The 19440-nt window shown below is 36.7% G+C and overlaps 1 protein-coding gene across 2 annotated transcripts; it reads left to right on the top strand.

The window, feature by feature from the left end:
* Positions 1-942: 942 nt before the first annotated feature.
* Positions 943-18303, top strand: LOC306852165 (V-set and transmembrane domain-containing protein 4-like). 2 transcript variants are annotated; one of them, XM_079388835.1, is made up of 8 exons: positions 943-1084; positions 5156-5554; positions 12137-12190; positions 15604-15711; positions 16031-16064; positions 16138-16259; positions 16376-16428; positions 16520-18303. In XM_079388835.1, exons 1-8 carry the CDS (start codon positions 1033-1035, stop codon positions 16643-16645), a joined length of 948 nt encoding a protein of 315 aa, XP_079244961.1. In that variant the 5' UTR covers positions 943-1032; the 3' UTR covers positions 16646-18303. The 2 variants fall into 2 exon arrangements, with proteins under 2 accessions (XP_079244961.1, XP_079244960.1); XM_079388834.1 differs by having other exon boundaries at positions 16364-16428.
* The last annotated feature ends 1137 nt before the right edge of the window (positions 18304-19440 follow it).

The following is a 19440-nucleotide window of genomic DNA, read 5'->3' as shown; positions in this document are numbered from 1 at the left end:
AGTCTTCAGAACCAGAATGATATTGTAAACAAATACATTTATTCTGCTGGGCCCTGCAGCTCAACTACAACCCACTGACTGAACCTGTTAACAGACCTAGAACTGACCAAACAAACAATGCCAATCTCGGATATCTAAGAATTTCTGAGTAAAACATTTCCAAACTTTCTGATGAGGCAAATATGCCTCTCTCTCTCTCTCTCTCTCTCTCTCTGTGTGTGTGTGTGTGTCTATATATATATATACAGACACACTACCAGTCAAAAATGTTTGAACAGTAAGATTTTTAATGTTTTTTATCTCTTTTGCTCACCAAGCCTGCATTTATTTGATCCAAAGTACAGCAAAAACAGTAAAATTTTGAAATATTTTTACTATTTAAAATAACAGTTTTCTATTTGAATATATTGTAAAATGTCATTTATTCCTGTGATTTCAAAGCTGATTTTTAGCATCATTACTCCAGTCACCTGATCCTTCAGAAATCATTCTAATATTCTGATTTGATGTTCAAGAAACATTTATTTATTATTATTATTATTATTATTATGTTGAAAACATCTGAGTAGATTTTTTTTCAGGTTTCTTTGATGAATAGAAAGTTCAGAAGAACAGCATTTATCTGAAATAGAAATATTTTGTAACATTATACATGTCTTTATCACCACTTTAGATCAATTTAAAGCATATTTGCAAAATAAAAGTATTAATTTCTATAATTTCTTTACCGAAAGAAAAAAAGAAGCTAAAAAGTTGGAGAATATCAGTTGTAAACCAGGTTTAGTGCCAGTATACTCCAACTGGACTGGACAAAAACAACATTTTAGCTTTCTGAACAGGAAGTGGCATCTGCTTCATTGAGTGTAGTGTGTAGTCCTCCATACAAAGGGGAGGAGAGAGGGTGTAGACTAAGTAAATACAGAGCATGCCCTGTCTCGGGTTACACAGAGAAGGAGAGAAAAAAAGTGTGGAGGACTTCACTTTTTGTGAAGAGGTTGAACTGGAGTTGCATGGAGCCCATCAGCCTGGAGAATGAAGATCACTGCAGTGCTAACAGCTCTCCTGACTAACCTCCTCTTTGGAAGTAAGTGCAGTCTGTCTGAAGTTAACATCAGCTGTGATGTTGTTGATTAGAGCTAGGAAATCTCAGCATGTCAGTGACTTTTTTTAATGCATGCATTTTTTTTTTTTTTTTTTTTTTTTTTTTTTGATTCTGAGAGTTTAAAGGTAAAGCTCAAGTTTTAAAGCTCAAGCTGACATACGCACAATGTCTTGATATAAGTGCAAGCAGTATGAAATTTCTCTTTCAAGTCTTTTTTCCTGGTGATTCACTTTTTTTTTTCTCTGGCTGTGTGTATGTTGTGGTTTCCGACTCCTCCTTCGTTAGTATATGTAACTTAAATCTTATGTGTGTGTGTGTATATATACATGTGGTCACTCTGAGTTTATAAATAGCACAACATCCTCACAGATAGAAATGACACACCAGTTTGTTTTCTTCCTTTAAAAAATGCTTTACAGTCCATGGACAACTGTGATTGTGGCAGATTTTGTGGATTTAGATTTAGCATCTACAGCATTTATAACTTTATATTCATGATTTATTACTAAGTATTTAAATGAACATATTCATATTCATAACTATATGCTTGATTTCAAAATTATACCTTCAAATTTATACAAATATATATATATATATATATATATATATTCAACTTTTATGTAATATTCATGTTTATATATATATATAATAAATGTTTATAAAATGTTTTTTTTTTTTTTTTTGTCAAAAACAGTTTATATAGAACATGCAGTATTAGGTATAAATAATGTAATAATACTTGTTTGTGTTAAAATGATGTATCAAAAGTTTGGAATAATTAAGATTATTTTAATGCTTTTGAAAAACGGTTCTGTTTTGCTTATCGAAGCTGCATTTATTTGATCAAAAATATATACAGTATAAACAGGAATATTGTGAAATATTATTACAATTTATTATTACAATTACATCTCGTGTTCGAGATCCACCTATGGGAAGGGCATCCGCGCCTGACCTCTGCAGAAACATCCAATTGCACCAAGTCTGGCGTGTCCAATGGCAGGTAAGGGGCCGCCCCTTAACCGAGCGCATAAAGCCCCCACACGCGCTACCTTTCCTCAATCGAAATTCGCTTCTCACGACCTCTGAATTTTACTCACAGCTCGTTAGTTTTGACTTCACTTAACCGTCTACAGGAGGACACATCTCTCGATCAGCCTCCACCAGGCATGCTTGACAATTTACCAGGTCAGCTGTTTTTATTCTGCAAGCCACCCACGCTCGCACTATTACTAAGCTGCCCGCCTCTTACCTGTCCTTTTCCATTGTCCGTTGTTATTGGCGCTTTCCTAACCAAGTCCAGTTACCACTGTGGACAACCTGTGGCCAATTGAATGGCCAGCAACTCTAATGCGTTGGACCAGGAAAAGGACTAGTTTTCTCTGCATGTGCGAAACACATGTGTTTTAGCATCAAATGGATTTTCTGCATCCATTCATCAGGCCTTTTATTAAGCCCCGGCTTTGGCGGTAAGAGCCCTCAGCGTCTCCTCCCTGCCATTCGCTTACCAGCGAACTGCTGGTCAACATGGGATAACAACCGGAGAATGGGTCGCCATCACTCGCTTTCTTGGGTGAAAGGGGGGGCCTCCCTTTTAGTAAGCAGCCGGCTTGTTGCACGGCCACAGGTGGCTTTAAGTTCAAGTTCAAGTTCACGGGTGGCCAGCCCTCCGGACACCAGTTCTGTCCCTTGTATTTCCCCATCTTATCTGTCGGCGCAGTCGGGGGTTCAGTGCTGACACGGGCTTCACTGTTCCCGGTGTAGCCCAGTGTCGGGGAATACAGTGAGCGTACAGTGTCTGGGAGCGTGAGCCGGCGTGACCACACTGAGAATAGAGGGTCTTAAAGGAACACTCCACTTTTTTTGGAAATAGGCTCATTTTACAACTCCCCTAGAGATAAACAGTTGAGTTTTACCGTTTTTGAATCCATTCAGCAAACTCCGTGTCTGGCGGTAGCACTTTTAGCGTAGCTTAGCATAGATCATTGAATCGGATTAGACCATTAGCACTTGGTCATCAAAAATGACTAAAGAGTTTCAATAATTTTCCTATTTATAACTTGACGAAAGTTACATCGTGCACTAAGACCGACGGAAAATGTCGCAAGAACGTTTTCTCTTCTTCATGTCCTACCTCTTGGGCCATCTGGAAATGAGTGCGTTCTTGAAGTGAGTTTTATCTCTTCATTTTTCAGCCCATTATGCGATCTCTACCGCTCTGGCACAGTGATGCGCTCGTGCACAGCAGTGCTGCATCACTGGAGGAATGCAGAGTGTTACGCTCATGGGACCCACTGGGGGCCATCTTGTTGCGGAAAGTGGAAACGACAGACGCGTCCTTAACAGGATTGGGAACCATCCAGGAGAGCAGAACATTGAACTGTGTGTGGCTAAACACACTCTGCTCCGCCCACATAAATTATTTGGAGCTCCTCACAGTTCGGGAGGCTCTAAAACATGTTCTGCCCTGCCTGCAAGAACTTCATGTGCTGGTGCGTTGTGACAACACCACAGTCATATGAACCGCCAGGGGGGATGCACTCCTCCAAGCCTCATGCACAGCTCACAGGCTGTTAGTATGGAGCAGGCGGCTCTTTCCTGAACGAGAAGCGAATATGCTCACTGAGGAAAGGTAGCGCGTGTGGGGGCTTTATGCGCTCGGTTAGGGGCGGCCCCTTACCTGCCATTGGACACGCCCTCCAGTCTGTCAAGCCAGATTTGGTGCAATTGGATGCTTCTGCAGAGGTCAGTCGCAGATGCCCTTCCCATAGGAAGGGCATCTGCGCTCCGACCAGTAACCTATTGTTTTGTATGTTAATATGTTGTAAAATTATGAATTTTCAACATCATTACTCAAGTTTTAAGAGTCACATAATCCTTCAGAAATCATTCTAATATGCTGATTTGATGCTCAAGATGTCTATATGTCTATACCATTTTAATGAAATACAGAGCCAGACAATTTGTGGCGACGTCTGTTTGAGAGCCACCCATATAATGTTCTCCAGATGGCCTGTCAAAAAGACTCATTAAACAGCAGCAAGAGGGTCTGGAAAGACTCTTACTTTTAATTTCCCAGCAAGTATTGCTTTATTCTCTTTAAAGTCTGCGGACAAATTGCTAGCTTACACAACTAGGACACTGAATATTAAAGTACTTGTGTTTAATAATTTTTTATCCAGTTAGAATTCATTTTTCTTAAATATCGTGGCTCTATTAAAGCAATAATTCACCCAAAAATGAAAATTTTGCTGAAAATGTACTCACCTTCAGGTCATCCAAGAAGTAGTTTGTTTCTGCATCAGAGTTGGGGAAATGTGTCTCTGCATCAGTGTCTCAGCAATAGATGCTCTGCAGTGAATGGGTGTCATCAGAATGAGAGTCCAAACAGCTGATAAAAACACCACAATAATCCACAAGTAATCCACACCACTCCTGTCCATCAGTTAACATGGAGAAGACAAAAGCTGAAACAAATCCAGCATTAAGACGTTTAAATTGAAACCTTCACCACTGGCCAAAATATCCATAAGTCCATAATGCTTCCTTCAGTGAAGAAGTCCATCTCCTGTTATCTTTCACATCAAAATCCACCCATATATATTTTTAGAGCTGTTTTGGCTTGTAAACAGTGCTTGATCTGTTCAGATTTCTTGCCTGATTCAGACCAGACCACTTTTTCACTGGAGGACATTATTATGGATTATGGACTGGAAGCAATGGTTAAAAACATCTTGATGGATTTGTTTCTTACAAACACAAAGCTTTTGTCTTCTAAAGATGTTAACTGATGGACTGGAGTGGATTATTGTGATGTTTTTATCAGCTGTTTGGACTCTCATTCTGACGGCACCCATTCACGGCAGAGCATCCATTGCTGAGCAAGTGCTACATTTCTCCAAATACGATGAAGAAACAAACTTATTTACATCTTGGATGGCCTGAGGGTGAGTAAATTATTAGCATATTTTCATTTTGGGTTAAATTATTGCTTTAAATGGTGCATCGCTCTGTGAATAAGATATTTATTTGCATTGTATTGTCTGATTCCAGATGTGTGCTCAGCTATCAATGTCACAGTCACTCCATCTCCGTTCACTGTGGTGGCTGAGGGGGAAAACATCACCTTGTCCTGTCAGGTGACCCAGCGGCGGCGGTCAGGGAGTCTGCCTGTGGTGCGCTGGATGTTTCAGCCGCTATCAGGAGGAGAGGAGCTGCTGGTGGTGCGGGTGAACATGCGGAGAGCCAAGTTCTATGGAAACTACACCAAGAGCTTCAGCAAGCCCAAAATGAAACTGACAGTGGTGAAACAGGGAAAGATATACAACCTCCTCATCATGAACATCAGCGAACAGGACAGGGGTCTTTACAGCTGCCGAGTCCAAGAGTTCAAGAAGCATCAGGAACGATGGAAAGCTTCCACCAACAGCTCGGCCTCCACGCAGCTTCGAGGTTTGTTTATATGCTGTTGTGAGCAGGGTGGGAAATTAATGGGGGATTGGAGCAAACATTCTACCAAAATAAACAAAAATGACACTCAAACTCAAGATAGGCTCACTGGAAAAATGTGTTTTTACCTGAAATGAACACTAATGGCAGTAAAACACCAACAACTTTTATTCGTATTCACTTTGATTATGAATAAAAGCTTAGATTTGTGTGGTTCCCTCCACAACACTGTTTTGTCCTCAAAATGCTTTTACCATAGTGCATGATTTGTAAACTAATACATTTTGACGTTTGCATCACAATCGGCTCCATATGTTTGACTTTTCTGATGTAGTAAACTTGCTCGGTAGCGCACCCGGTTACAGCATTCCACTTGTGATATGAAGCATTCGGGTATGCATCCCGTCAAACATAAGTTACGATAAAAGAGCTCAAAGACTTGTAGAATCCACATAAAAAATAACATGGTTGCTTCATTTGTACCTCACGATTACTTTTGCTAACACTATTGGTTAGGTTTAGGGTTGGGTTTTGTGTTGTTTCATTGTAAAGTTGCCAAATTCATGTTCACTTGCACAGGCATGTTTGTGCAATGAGCCTGGGCTGAGTGAATTATAGTTCATGGCTGTGAAGTAAAAGCAACGGGTAAGGGAATATTCCTTCATATGTGCCACTCAAACTTCCTATTTCAATAATACACTAACATATGAAAGACCATGGTGCTTGTCAAGCCATATCATGGTATCTTCAATTTTGGAGGTGTAGAAAAAGCTCTAAATTTATATTTTATATTTACATAACCTCCATGCAGCTCTGAAGTTTGTCTATATGCTGTTGTGAACAGGTTCGGAAATTAATGGGGAATTGGGCCAAAAATAATAACCCTGCATAATCAAATTAACCTAATCAGTTAATACTGTCAGTGCTAAAGTAACATGAATAAAAAGTGTTGATTGAGGCATAATATTTAGATCTGCTCATGCTGCAAAGATTTATTTTTATGCACCATTGAGCATTATAACCAATGTTGAGTTATGAGCATTATAACCAATGTTGAGTTATGTCATTGGTACATATTACCAATGTTATTGAACGTTTCAGTGACGAGGAACATTCTTTGCTCGCGTTCTGCATATAATTTTATGCCAATTTGAAAAACGCTTTGTTTTTCGTGCTATTGACATAGCCAATGTAAAATCTTGATTTTATAATGCATAAAAAGGCAATAATGGAATATGGAAAAGCTCATTTCTGTGAGTGACTGTTTGTTGAGAGTTTCTCTCATCTAGACTCTTAAATTGTCTCAAGGTTCGAAACATCTGACAAAATACTCAGTGCATAAGCAACAGATGTCGAGAAACTCCTTCGGTGTTGTGTTAGATTTTCCATTAAAAACATGTGGAAATATGATCTAACATTTATGCGTTATATATCTGTCTTTTGGCGGTCAGAGCCGAGTTGACAACAAAGTGAACACTGGCGTAGCGACAGCCAAATGCTATTGACACTGGCTGCAGAGTGCAGTTTTCCTTTACTAACTTACTGTACAGACAGACAGATACGCAAGCAGCACAGAGGATGGAGAGGCTGTCACTCTCTGGATCCAAGACAAAATAAGTCCATATGTATGAAGGGCTTTGCAGCAAAGCAGCAAGAAAAAGAGGAAAAACAGGGTCAGGGCCTCGACTACTAGATCAGTTTCCCAAAAAGGGCCGCCAGAGCTCGCTGTGGGAGGGCGTCGCCTGGCCTACTTAAAGACATCACCAAATCAAAATTAAATATTTGTGGCTTTAAGTCCATGTGTGTTAACTTTGAGACCTGCTACATGTGAGTGCACTGCCAATCATCTGCAAAATTGACTTTTAGCAAACATTTAAAACTTAGGGTTTCTCCTTTTAGGTAATATTGACCAAAACTACTTTTGTATACAAATGTTCGTCAAATCGACCAACAACGAGCAATAGCAAGTAGCAAATCCAACATAATATATATATATAATATTATGCTCATTGGAAAAACGTGCTTTGACCTACATACATACAATCCACTGCCGTTTCCAGTTGAAATGAACACTAGTGGTAGTGAAACACCAACAACTTTTATTTACTTTTCACACAAATTATAATTACGTGCAGATGCAGATTATTGAAAACGTGTGTGGTTTCTTGTGTAATAATATGTTATGACCAAAATGCTATTACTATAGTGCATGATTTGTAAACTAGCACATTTTGATGTTTGCATAACATAATCAGCTCCATATGTAAGGCTTTACTAATGTAGTAAACTTGCTTGGTAGGGCAGCCAGTACAGCATTACAACTGTGATGTGAAGCACTCCTGTACGAGTCCCGTGAAACACAAGTGTCCCGAGTCCCGATAAAAGAGCTCAAAGACTTGTAGAAGCAAGATAACATGACATTTTAGCACCAGTCACTGGACGTTTCATTTCTGAACTTCTGCGATATAACAACCAACATAATGTTGCCAAATTCTGCTTCTGATAAAACTGAACATGCGCCACTCACTGGACATTTCACTTTTAAAGTGTCATAAAATGTGCAAGAAGCCACATTTTGCTTAAATACTGCCGCAGTCAAACCTCCTATTTCAATAATAAATAACCAAATGAAAGACCATGGTGCTTGTCAAGCCATTTCATGGGGTCTTCAATTTTGGAGGTGTAGAAACATTTTTAAGTCAATGTGAAACTCTATTATTGCTGTAATTTGGCGAGTGAACGATATTTTATCCATCAGGAACTGATTTGATTAGAAATCTGAGAGTTACAAATAAGAATAGAGTCAAGAAGATGGGTTGAAAAGTAAGAGAGATGCATGACTTCTGCTGAAAAAGTCGTTCGATTTCAATAAAATATTACAAGCCATTTTGTTTTATTTGAAATATTTTTTTGCAGCATATGATAAATACCAAGACTTGCATCAATAAAGTAAATATGATCAATTTTGATGACATGTTAACTTTAAAATGAGGATTGCTTGAAAAGGGGGATGAACAGACATAGTATAATGATGAAATTACATGCGAAACAAAAATTGCATATCCAGTAACTACTGTATGCATAGATACCCTAGATCCTTGGCTAAGCTATTCTTACACAAGACCTTATTGTAACTAACTACTTAGTAGGGAATGATTATATACTCCAGCTACTGCATAAATATACATAAACATAACTAACAACTAAATTAAATGAGAATTTGTGCTCCAACCAACCAATGAGATATCCAAGTAAAGTAGTCCCAAAACCAAGCCATACCACTAAGCTCAAAACTTTGTGTCCTAAAACAAGATCACATTTTCCACTGACAGTGTTTGCAAGGAGAACCATTGAGCATCTTTGCCATGTGAGGGAGGATGTGGTGCAGATTTAAATTACACAGTAGAACAGAGAAAGCAGGGAATACTGACCGTTTTTGTGGGTTCGACAATGTTTTGTATGACTCTTGTCTTGTCAGAATGTGATGCAAATCAATAGTCAAAATCTTTACTGAAGGTTGTTCCTGTGGGGGAAAAGAAAAAGATTTGACGTAAATGGTTTGTATTATTTGTGCAGTTTTGTTGTGGCCATTTTTATTTCCATTGCTCAAAGGCAAGCAACTCGTTATGTTGAATATAAGGCACGCCAACCGTCGAGGCTTAGGAAATGTCACAGTGTGATCATTCATATTGCCAAGACAGAGAAGAATGCTGCTGACTTTAAATTCCCTACTTTTTATACACTTTCATATATTCACTACTTCTTTTCATAGCTGAATGTGCTGTGGTTGTGCAGTGAAATAATTAATATGTTAATTGATGCAGCTGCTCTATTGAAACATGTATCTCTATTCATGCATCTGTGAGGTCTTCAACAAATGACTTTTGGGATCCTGTACAGTGACAGAAGCCTCCAGTAAACCACTGGAGATTTTGTATCTGGCTCCTTGTTTGAATCATATGACTCAATAGAGCTTTTGTCCCTCCCCAGTTCGGTCAAGCATGAGCAAGAGTTCCAAAAATAAGCACATTTCTGCAGGAGTCATGAATAGAGAAATAAATAGTAGTTCGTGTGCAAGCAGAAAAAGCAGACGACATTTGCAGTGTGGTTAATAAGAATGCATAGACAACTGGAAGTGCTGTACGTGTTGTAAATTCTAATTCTATGTCAAATGCGACATAGCAGTTTCTAAATAAGAAAATGAGCTTAATGACTCAAATAAGCTAGTCGACCTGCTGTTTCCCCAATTTCTGATTCCCCAAAATGTTTCCTCTTCTCTTTTGCCTCATTCTATAACTAAAATGCTAAAAGTACGGTGGCTGAGAGACTTCAACATGCTGCAACTTAAGAAAACACATGCAAATAGAAAAAGCACCAGCAAATTAAGAAAACATCTTCATCAGTTTGTCAACACGCGCTGCAAATTCTCAAGATACAGAAACGCGCTGCAAATATTCACAACACAACGGAAATGTTTTAAGGGGACCCCAACAACCATTATGAAAAGTAACAATGGTTTTATTATAGTAAATGTGTAGTAACCATGTTTTTTTGGTGTATTGTTTACCATTTGTATAACTACAGCTATCCAAATACCAAATACCATGGTAATAAAACCATGGTTAATTTCATAAGGGAAGTTGTAAAAGTAAGTTGGCGGTTTAACGGTTAATGATTCACAGTTACAGTAATTGTTTATTTTGTCAGCTTATTTAAGATAATATCCAAAAAAAAAAAAAACAGCTAAGGATTCATATGATCAGGGTGTTAAAATAAAAATCTACAACAAAAATCTCACCTTTCAGAGTAGAAATTGATAAGCATGTCCCAGCCAGGTTCCTCGCTTGTTGCAGTTCCCTTAAATATTTCCTATGTGGTCTGTGTGTATTTGCAGTGAGTTTCTGTATTTGGTTGTGTTGCGAGTATTTGCAGCGCAAAATTTATTTATATTTATAATATTTATTTATATTTATAATAATAAAATACCTAACTATATAATATTATTATTGTTAGAAATTGCAACAATATAAAATAGAAATATAATACATTTATACATTTAAAATTTTAATTAAAACAATAAGTAAATAAATAAACAATAATCTCCTGGCCAGAGGAGAACTGGCCCCCCGACAGAGCCTGGTGTCTCCCAAGGATTTTTCTCCATTCTGTCTCAGAGGGAGTTTTGGTTCCTTGCCGCTGTCTCCTCTGGTTTGCTCAGTTGGGCACACTTGATTTCTAGCGATTATCGTCAATTTGATTTCACAGATACTATTTAAACTAAACTGAGCTAGACAATGACATCTCTGAACTCAATAATGAAATGCCTTTAACTGAAAATTGAGTGTTTAATCTTATTATTATACATTACTGACACTCTGTCCTCCAATTTGATACTGTTAAGTGCTTTGACACAATCTGTATTGTTAAAAGCGCTAAACAAATAAAGGTGACTTGACTTGACTTTCTTAATTTTCTGGTGTTTTTCATTTGCAGTGTGTTGAGCTCTCTCGGCCACCATATAAAAGGTCCAAAAAAATGAAGTTAAAATGAAGTTATACTTGCTGTATACAAAATACAGCCAAGCTTAAATTACTAATGCAACTGGAAAATGTGCCTCTACCTACATTTTCGCAACTCCAAAAGCATATACAATTCACTGCAGTTTCCAGCTGAAATGAATGGTAGTGACAGTAAAACACCAAACAAATACATTTTGAAAATTGCATCACATAGCCAGCTCCATATGTTTGGCTTTTCTAATATAGTAAACTTGCTTGGTAGCGCACCTGGTACAACTTTGCACTTGTGATGTGAAGCGCTCCGGTACGAGTCCCTTAAAATACAAATCATGATAAAAGAGCTAAGTCTTGTAGAAGAAAGATAAATGGCTGTTTCAGCAAATGCATTTTTACCTCCTGTTTGCTTATGTTAACACTATCAGTTAGGCCACTCACCAAACTCACCAGTTCATTTTATTTATTTATTTATTAACCAATGTAATAAAATGTTGCCAGATTCATATTCATCTGTTTCATAAAAAAAACTAAAACTGAAGAGACTTTTACGTTGAAAGTGTCGTAAAGTGTGCAAGAAACAACAATATAATTTTGCACAAATGTCTCCACAGTTACATTTTCTGGGTTGTGCAAATGATATGTTATATACAATATTATGATATATAAAAAAATAAAGCTTTTCTTTCCTGTTTTATTGCTTAATTTACACTTCCACTGCTGACAGAACATACCAGATCAATTCAACTCATTTGATTCAAGTGAATCAAATTTGCTCTTTAGTGGTCTAATGCACACCCAAATAAGCAGCTAAGCTTCCTCAGTAGCCGAGGTGGCTGTGTTTTTGGGGCCAGCTAGCCTTACTGTCGTCAGCTGCTGTGGTTATGGGTATTTCAGGGCATCACAGTGGGTGTTAGCCAGGGCCATATCCAGAAAGAGGGAAAGCCTCACTGCTGTCATCCCACACACTACTGCCCCTGCAATTTACTTGATTTAACTGCATGTGCCGTGTAATTACGAGGGTCTGGAGCCACAGTGATGAGTGTGCAATTCTCTCTTCTTCCTCTCACAGTCCATGTTCTCCCAGCCGGCAAACCAAAGGAGGAACTGTGGAGTCTGCTTGAAGGTAAGCCACAAAACTGTGTTCAGCCATATTGTCTTGGACCAAAAAAAAAGTGTTACTAAACATGTTTCAGATGCAGTAAATAGTCTAATAGAAAGGGAAGGAATGGCAGTTTTTCTCAAAGAGACAGTTCACCAAAAATGTTAAAAAATGTTATGTTTCAAATGCATATTACATAGGGTGACCATACGTCCTCTTTTTCCCAGACATGTCCTCTTTTGGACCTAAAAAATGCATCCAAAATGTCTGTATTGTTTGTATTACATGTTTGTTTTAAAGCCCTGCGCAGGTTTTCTTAAACCTGCTCCCGCTGAATGTCTGACCATTACCGTCTGCTCCCACAAACATTCTAATATTTAATAATATTTTCGCGCATCGCGTTGGATGCAGGTTTGCCAAATAATCTCTTGAGAAGGGTTGATTTTCTCCTGTGGGTTAAAGGTTTGAAATATTGCATAAATTACATTTGAATGCTTGTATTGAAACATGATAAACTGTGGTAGATGTTAACTTTTATGAACGATGGAAACTGGCAGGAAGCCTTTTAGCTGTGTTTTTGATCAATCTGCATAATGGTGACTGTATTATGTAAAATCTTGTATCTTAAGTATGGAGAAGAATCCGTGTATCATTCGTCCTTTCCATTTTCAATTGATAAATGAAAATCAAAAAATGAAAATCTGATTGGTTTTTTTGTTATTTGATTTTGAATCAGAAACGAAAAATGAAAATTGTCTTGTATTTCATATTTTAAAATTTCGTTTTGGATCAAAAATACAAAATTGAAAAGGGTCCACACAACAGAATCTGTTTTTAATATTTAATTGCTGGGTTGTGCGTCACCCGGAAATTTTTCTGCAGCAAATAGGCGGGCTTGTGTACCCCCTGGCAGTTTTTCTGTTATTGTATTACACTATAATTGTTAATAAAGCTTAAAAAAAAGAAAAAAGTTAGCGACACTATGGCAGCGCTGGAGCCACACTCCACATTAATCATGGAGTTGTTCAAAACCGGTATGACACACGCTGAAATTTCCTGCACACTGAAGCAGATGAATATCGTAGACTGCTCGGAAAGAAGCTTCAGAAGTTTTGTGTATCAAAACGCGCGTCTTCGACGTGTGATTTCCTATGAAACGCGCGTTCTTGACGCACTTTGGAGTCACCAAAAACGCGCGTTTTTGAACGCGGTTTCAGGATTTTTTTTTCTTCTAAACTTTGTTTAAGGATGATTCTCAACTATGTTATAAAATATATAACAAAATGATTTGATATACAATTTTGTTTTATGCAATATGTCTGTAAAAATTTCCATAAACTGGTTTTCCCATTAAACACAGTGTATCTATACTGTATCTAATTTGCATATTAATGTGTTGCTGTTGGGACAGCATTTTGAAAAAAGAATTGTCATAATGGGAGTAATAATTGGCCAGATGTTCATAACAATATATAATATTTCATAAGAAAATGTATATATAATTTATTTTTCTATTCAATTGTTATGTCTCCCAAAATGCACAATATCCTCCTGAGACCCAGCTATGGAGTTTTTGCCTCTGTAGTGGACATTCTATTTCAGTGAATTTCTCTGAGACCTCACATGTCACAGTTGTAAGTCCGGATGTCCTGTACAGAGCACATTCAGGGCTTTACAGAGATACTAAATGATTGGTAGTTTCACCAGGACCACTCCCTCTCCTATGTCTTTAAATATGGCTCAATTTAATTTAGTGAAACATTTTACATCCTTATGGAAATATGATTATATTTTGTAATTGTCATTTAAATCTGAATAATTTTCTAATTGTTTGTCATAAAGCAACATCTCAGGAAAATATTATGGGTTTTCAAATTCAAATATGACTTCCTGTTATGAAACAGGACATAATTTCATACATGTCCACTGTGGAGGACACCAGGACTAAAAGGATGTTTATTATGCATTTTGGGAGACATAACAATTGAATAGAAAAATTAATTATATATATACATTTTCTTATGAAATATTATATATTGTTATGAACATCTGGCCAATTATTACTCCCATTATGACAATTCTTTTTTCAACATGCTGTCCCAACAGCAACACATTAATATGCAAATTAGATACAGTATAGATACACTGTGTTTAATGGGAAAACCAGTTTATGGAAATTTTTACAGACATATTGCATAAAACAAAATTGTATATCAAATCATTTTGTTATATATTTTATAACATAGTTGAGAATCATCCTTAAACAAAGTTTAGAAGAAAAAAAATCCTGAAACCGCGTTCAAAAACGCGCGTTTTTGGTGACTCCAAAGTGCGTCAAGAACGCGCGTTTCATAGGAAATCACACGTCGAAGACGCGCGTTTTGATACACAAAACTTCTGAAGCTTCTTTCCGAGCAGTCTACGATATTCATCTGCTTCAGTGTGCAGGAAATTTCAGCGTGTGTCATACCGGTTTTGAACAACACCATGATTAATGTGGAGTGTGGCTCCAGCGCTGCCATAGTGTCGCTAACTTTTTTCTTTTTTTTAAGCTTTATTAACAATTATAGTGTAATACAATAACAGAAAAACTGCCAGGGGGTACACAAGCCCGCCTATTTGCTGCAGAAAAATTTCCGGGTGACGCACAACCCAGCAATTAAATATTAAAAACAGATTCTGTTGTGTGGACCCTTTTCAATTTTGTATTTTTGATCCAAAACGAAATTTTAAAATATGAAATACAAGACAATTTTCATTTTTCGTTTCTGATTCAAAATCAAATAACAAAAAAACAATCAGATTTTCATTTTTTGATTTTCATTTATCAATTGAAAATGGAAAGGACGAATGATACACGGATTGAGAAGACATATTTTGAGTTTTGATATTTGGGATATGGTCATTGCACTATTTTGGGGGCTATTTTAACCCCCCCCCTCAAACCCTAATTACTCAAGTATTACCAAATCAGTCTTCAGTAACTACTATTGATCTGGAGATTCATTTAAAAGTGAAAAATGTTTTTCACATTAAAGTACTGGTCCAGATCATTATTATTAATTTATTTATGACAGGTCATTACTCTAAAGTGTTACTAAATTTGCATTATTCGCCAAATTTGAATTGAGACATTTAAATAGGACACTTCATGTCAGATTTGACATCTGTGCTATTAAATATCACTGGTTGTTCTGTGTTTCTTGACATCAAACCTGTTTATATCGGAGAAGATTAGAGAGAAAAAGAAACAAAAGAAGAAAAAAACATTTGAAAGGCATGAGGTAAATGAGTAAATATAGCTCAATACAACAAGGTTATACAGAATGGTGTTGTTATGTGTTGTTACTGTTGTGTCGGGTGTATATTTTCTCTGCAGTAAACATACAGTATGCATTTATTTCATCTGCATTAAGTGTATTTTGTGTGTGTTTCAGATGTGTATCTGTGTGCTGTGCTGGTGTGTTGTGTTGGGCTCTTGTGCATGTGCATGTTCACTATAGCTGTGAGCTGTCAGTATCTGCAGAGGAAGAGACGATTAAAAGGTATGATTCTCGCTGTGGATGATATAACAATAAAGGAATAGTTCACCCAAAAATTTAAATTCACTGAAAGTTTACTCACCTTTGCACTCGCACTGCATCACTGTCTGAGCAATGGATGCTCTGCACACATTTCTACAAATCTGATTAAGAAACAAACTCATCTACATCTTGGATGGCCTGAGGGTGAGGACATTTTCAGCAATTGTTTTTTATTCTTAGGTGAACTATTCCTTCAATGTGCATGTTAATGATGCTCTTGTTATGATCTTAATTATGTAATCTGCTCATCAGCATTTTTTCATATGCTCCTTTTTGGCAGAAAACTATCATTTGGTCAAGAGTCCACAGAACAGGTGAGAAAACATGAAAAATTATAACTGCATATGAGAAGAACAATCTTCTGAAACCGTGTTCATGTGTGTCCAGTTCAGACGAGACGGTCACTAGTCTGGTCAGTCTCTCTCCAGCTCTTCCCAAGAAGATGAGAAAGTATAAGAAAAATAAAAGTGTGGAGCAGCCAGACGTGCCACCAGAGATACCGGCTAAAGGTAGAGTAACGTTCCCAAAATTACCTCTGTATGTCACCTTACATTATTTCTCAAGTGTATAAATCTTAGTTTAATAGCTAAAATATTCCAATATTCCATCTCAGCCCCTATTGCAGACAAAATGCGAAAGCCGAAGCTTTTAAAACCTCAACCCAGAAAAGTGGTTTTGGTAAGCTCCATAAATGAAATACACAGAAATGTATTATTTGTTGTGAGCTGAGTATGTGAGCTGTAACTCTGCTGTTGTCCTGAACCAACAGCCCAAAATTGCAGAAGAGAGTCTGATGTACGCTGAGCTCGAACTGATAAAGCCGCTGCCTGAAGCCAAATCTGCAACGACAGGAACGGTGTACGCTCAGATACTCTTTGAGGACAAGCCTGTGTAGCAGTACAATTTCTTGAAGAAAACATTATTTATAATAACACAACATTGATTTTATTCGTCACCATTTTTCTGATGTTTTATACATGCAACCTTAAGTGAATTGTACATATTGTATATGTGTGTTCTTTACTTTCTAAGTTGTTCTATTTGTGACAAAAAAAAAGAAAAAAGTTTAATATTTAGCAAAACCAAATTATTCTCATCCGAAAACTGCAATCTGTAACTAAAAGGCACATAAATACTGTAGCCAACCTGTCTCAGAAACAACTTTCACAAAATATTATGTAACAAATATTATGCATTTGAATTGCCACAAGCTGTTAATAAACTAATAATTTATATGATCTTGTGCAAAAAATATATTTCGATAACAAAAACATGGAAATCTTCTGAGGAATGTTCTGGGTTCAATACAAATTGATCTCTCTGAGCAGCTTCTGTGGCCTGCACTTGATGTATTTCAGCTTATATTCATTATTCTGTAAATAGATGCGTTATTCGAGCTGTAAAGTTGTGCAAACCATCGGTTTACTCTTTTAGGCAGATGAACTTGAATTTTGCATCGCCAACACCAAGTTTTTTTTTTCATTTAATAGTACAATTAACGTACCTTTATGTCAACTTTGGTGTTTTCTGCTCAAATTATTGAATTTAAATGCTTTATACATTAAGGTACAGAAATAGTTCATATAACTTAAGCTACTAAATGATCACACCAGACTCAAGTTAACATGTAAAAATGTTAAATATAATGTAAATATTGTGGCTTTTAAAACATTTATTCTGGTGCAAAACTTTCATTATAGACTGATAAAATGATTTTATTAATCAGTATTTTTGTCCTGTTTTCTACTATAAATATCTAACCATTCTTACAACTTAAAAGCAAAAATAACATTAGATATTAAGTCTTGCTTTTTGAGAAATGTATTAAAATTAAGTGGTTTTAAGAAAAAAAAAATGCAGAATTATTATTTATTCAAAGGGAAATCTTTAATTTGCAAATACATTTTTGTTTTCTTGTTTAGCACTTAATTGTCATACATTTTTCAGTCATTTTGCTTCTCGAGTAAATGTATCTTGATTTAAGCATGCTTAGATCTTTTTTGCAGTCCAAATACAGTACTGTTAATGTGATTTTTGTTTGTTTGTTTTCACAAGCCTGAATTATTTCTGTGGTAAAGAAAAGCAGGCCACAGAAGCTCAACTTGTGCTGAACCTGGAAAATTCCTTTAAATCTGTCGAATTGCTGAAACCTGTTTATTTTTCTTTTCTTTTTTTATGACTTCCTTTAATGGAAGAACGTTTTTGATTTAATAATGGAAAGCTAATGAAATATCAGGGCGTATATCTGGAGCAGACATGCAGACACCACTGATCTGACCTTTCAGTGTCTGTCTGACTCTTTAGGAATAAATAAGACTCAATCTCTCACGCCAAGGGTTTTTGACACTATCACAGACATACGATGTGTAAGAAAGCTATTTAACTGTGAAATGTAGAGGGTCCTGAAAGCCCACCGCCTTCACCACTAACAAGAACCATCTGTGAATGACGTACTGAGACTCTCTACTCAACACATGCCGAAAATATACTGTTTTTCTCTTCTGTTTCGTAAGTGTACTGTAAATTAAACATTTGTATGTGAACGAACATGACTAAACCTGACTGCTTTTACTGTGTATGTCCAAAATCTGTATCTAAAAAACAATCATATTCAGTTTCTGCGAGGGCTCGTGTGAACTGTGATTTGTGGGATTGTATGAGGTAAAGTTTCACATGTGTTTGTGTTTAAATGGGAGGTTTCATTCTGGACGTATCGGAAATGAAAGCGGTACCACGTTAGAAAGCAGGGTGCAGAAATACATATCAAAGACATGAAGCAGTCGTCATGATATTGCATTCTGTCACTTTTATCTTTTATTATTCCTACTGTTGTAGTCTTAAAGGCATGGCTCACCCAAAAATGGAAAATTTGCTGTTAATTTACCCTCAGGCCATCCGAGATGTAGATGACTTGTTTGTTTGTTTGCTTGTTTTTTTGTAGATGTCCTTAGTGATTCATAAAATCAGTCAGCGGCTAGGGCTACTTTGAGAGTCAAAAAAATCATATCAGGCAACACAAAATAAATCCCTGTGGCTCCTGATGATATTTTGAGGTTTTATGAAGTGACATGATGATCAGTCTGTGCAAGAAACTGAACATAATTTACAACATCATTTAATCCACAGCCTCAGGAAAACGATCAGTAGTGATGTCCGGTTCACGAACGAATCATGAATCATTCTTTTGAACTGATTCTTTTTAGTGAACTAGTTGAACCAGTTCACCAAATTGGTCTGAAATTCCAACGAAGAGGCAGCACAGATCTACAAGATACTCAATCACTCGGTCTTGAAATGAGTCAAAATAGCGGCGTATCTAATCCTCTGATGAATTAACTTATTCTCAAGACGAGTTTATTCACTTGATATGCTTTAGACATGTAAAACATCCATGTTTCACATCATCATTGGATGCTTTGATTATATAATTGTGTATATGTGATGTCATTGCGTTATTAAGTAAACAAACTAGTGAACTGAAACAGACAAACAAACAAACCAAATTCATGCAAAAGAATCAGATTTCTCTGTTTGTCTGAGACTCTGGATTACAGGTAATGCTAATAATGTCATAAATAATGTTCAGTTTCTCACACAGACCAATCGTTTTACTTCATAAGACCTCAATATATCATCATTCCCTGATATGCTTCTTTTTTTGACTCAAAGACAGGCAGCCGCTGACTTGCA

Source organism: Barbus barbus (assembly GCF_936440315.1).
Source record: "Barbus barbus genome assembly, chromosome: 32".
NCBI classification, from domain to species: Eukaryota; Metazoa; Chordata; class Actinopteri; order Cypriniformes; family Cyprinidae; genus Barbus; species Barbus barbus.
Note: the sequence above shows the minus strand (reverse complement) of the source record. Positions and strands in the feature narration are given on the sequence as shown.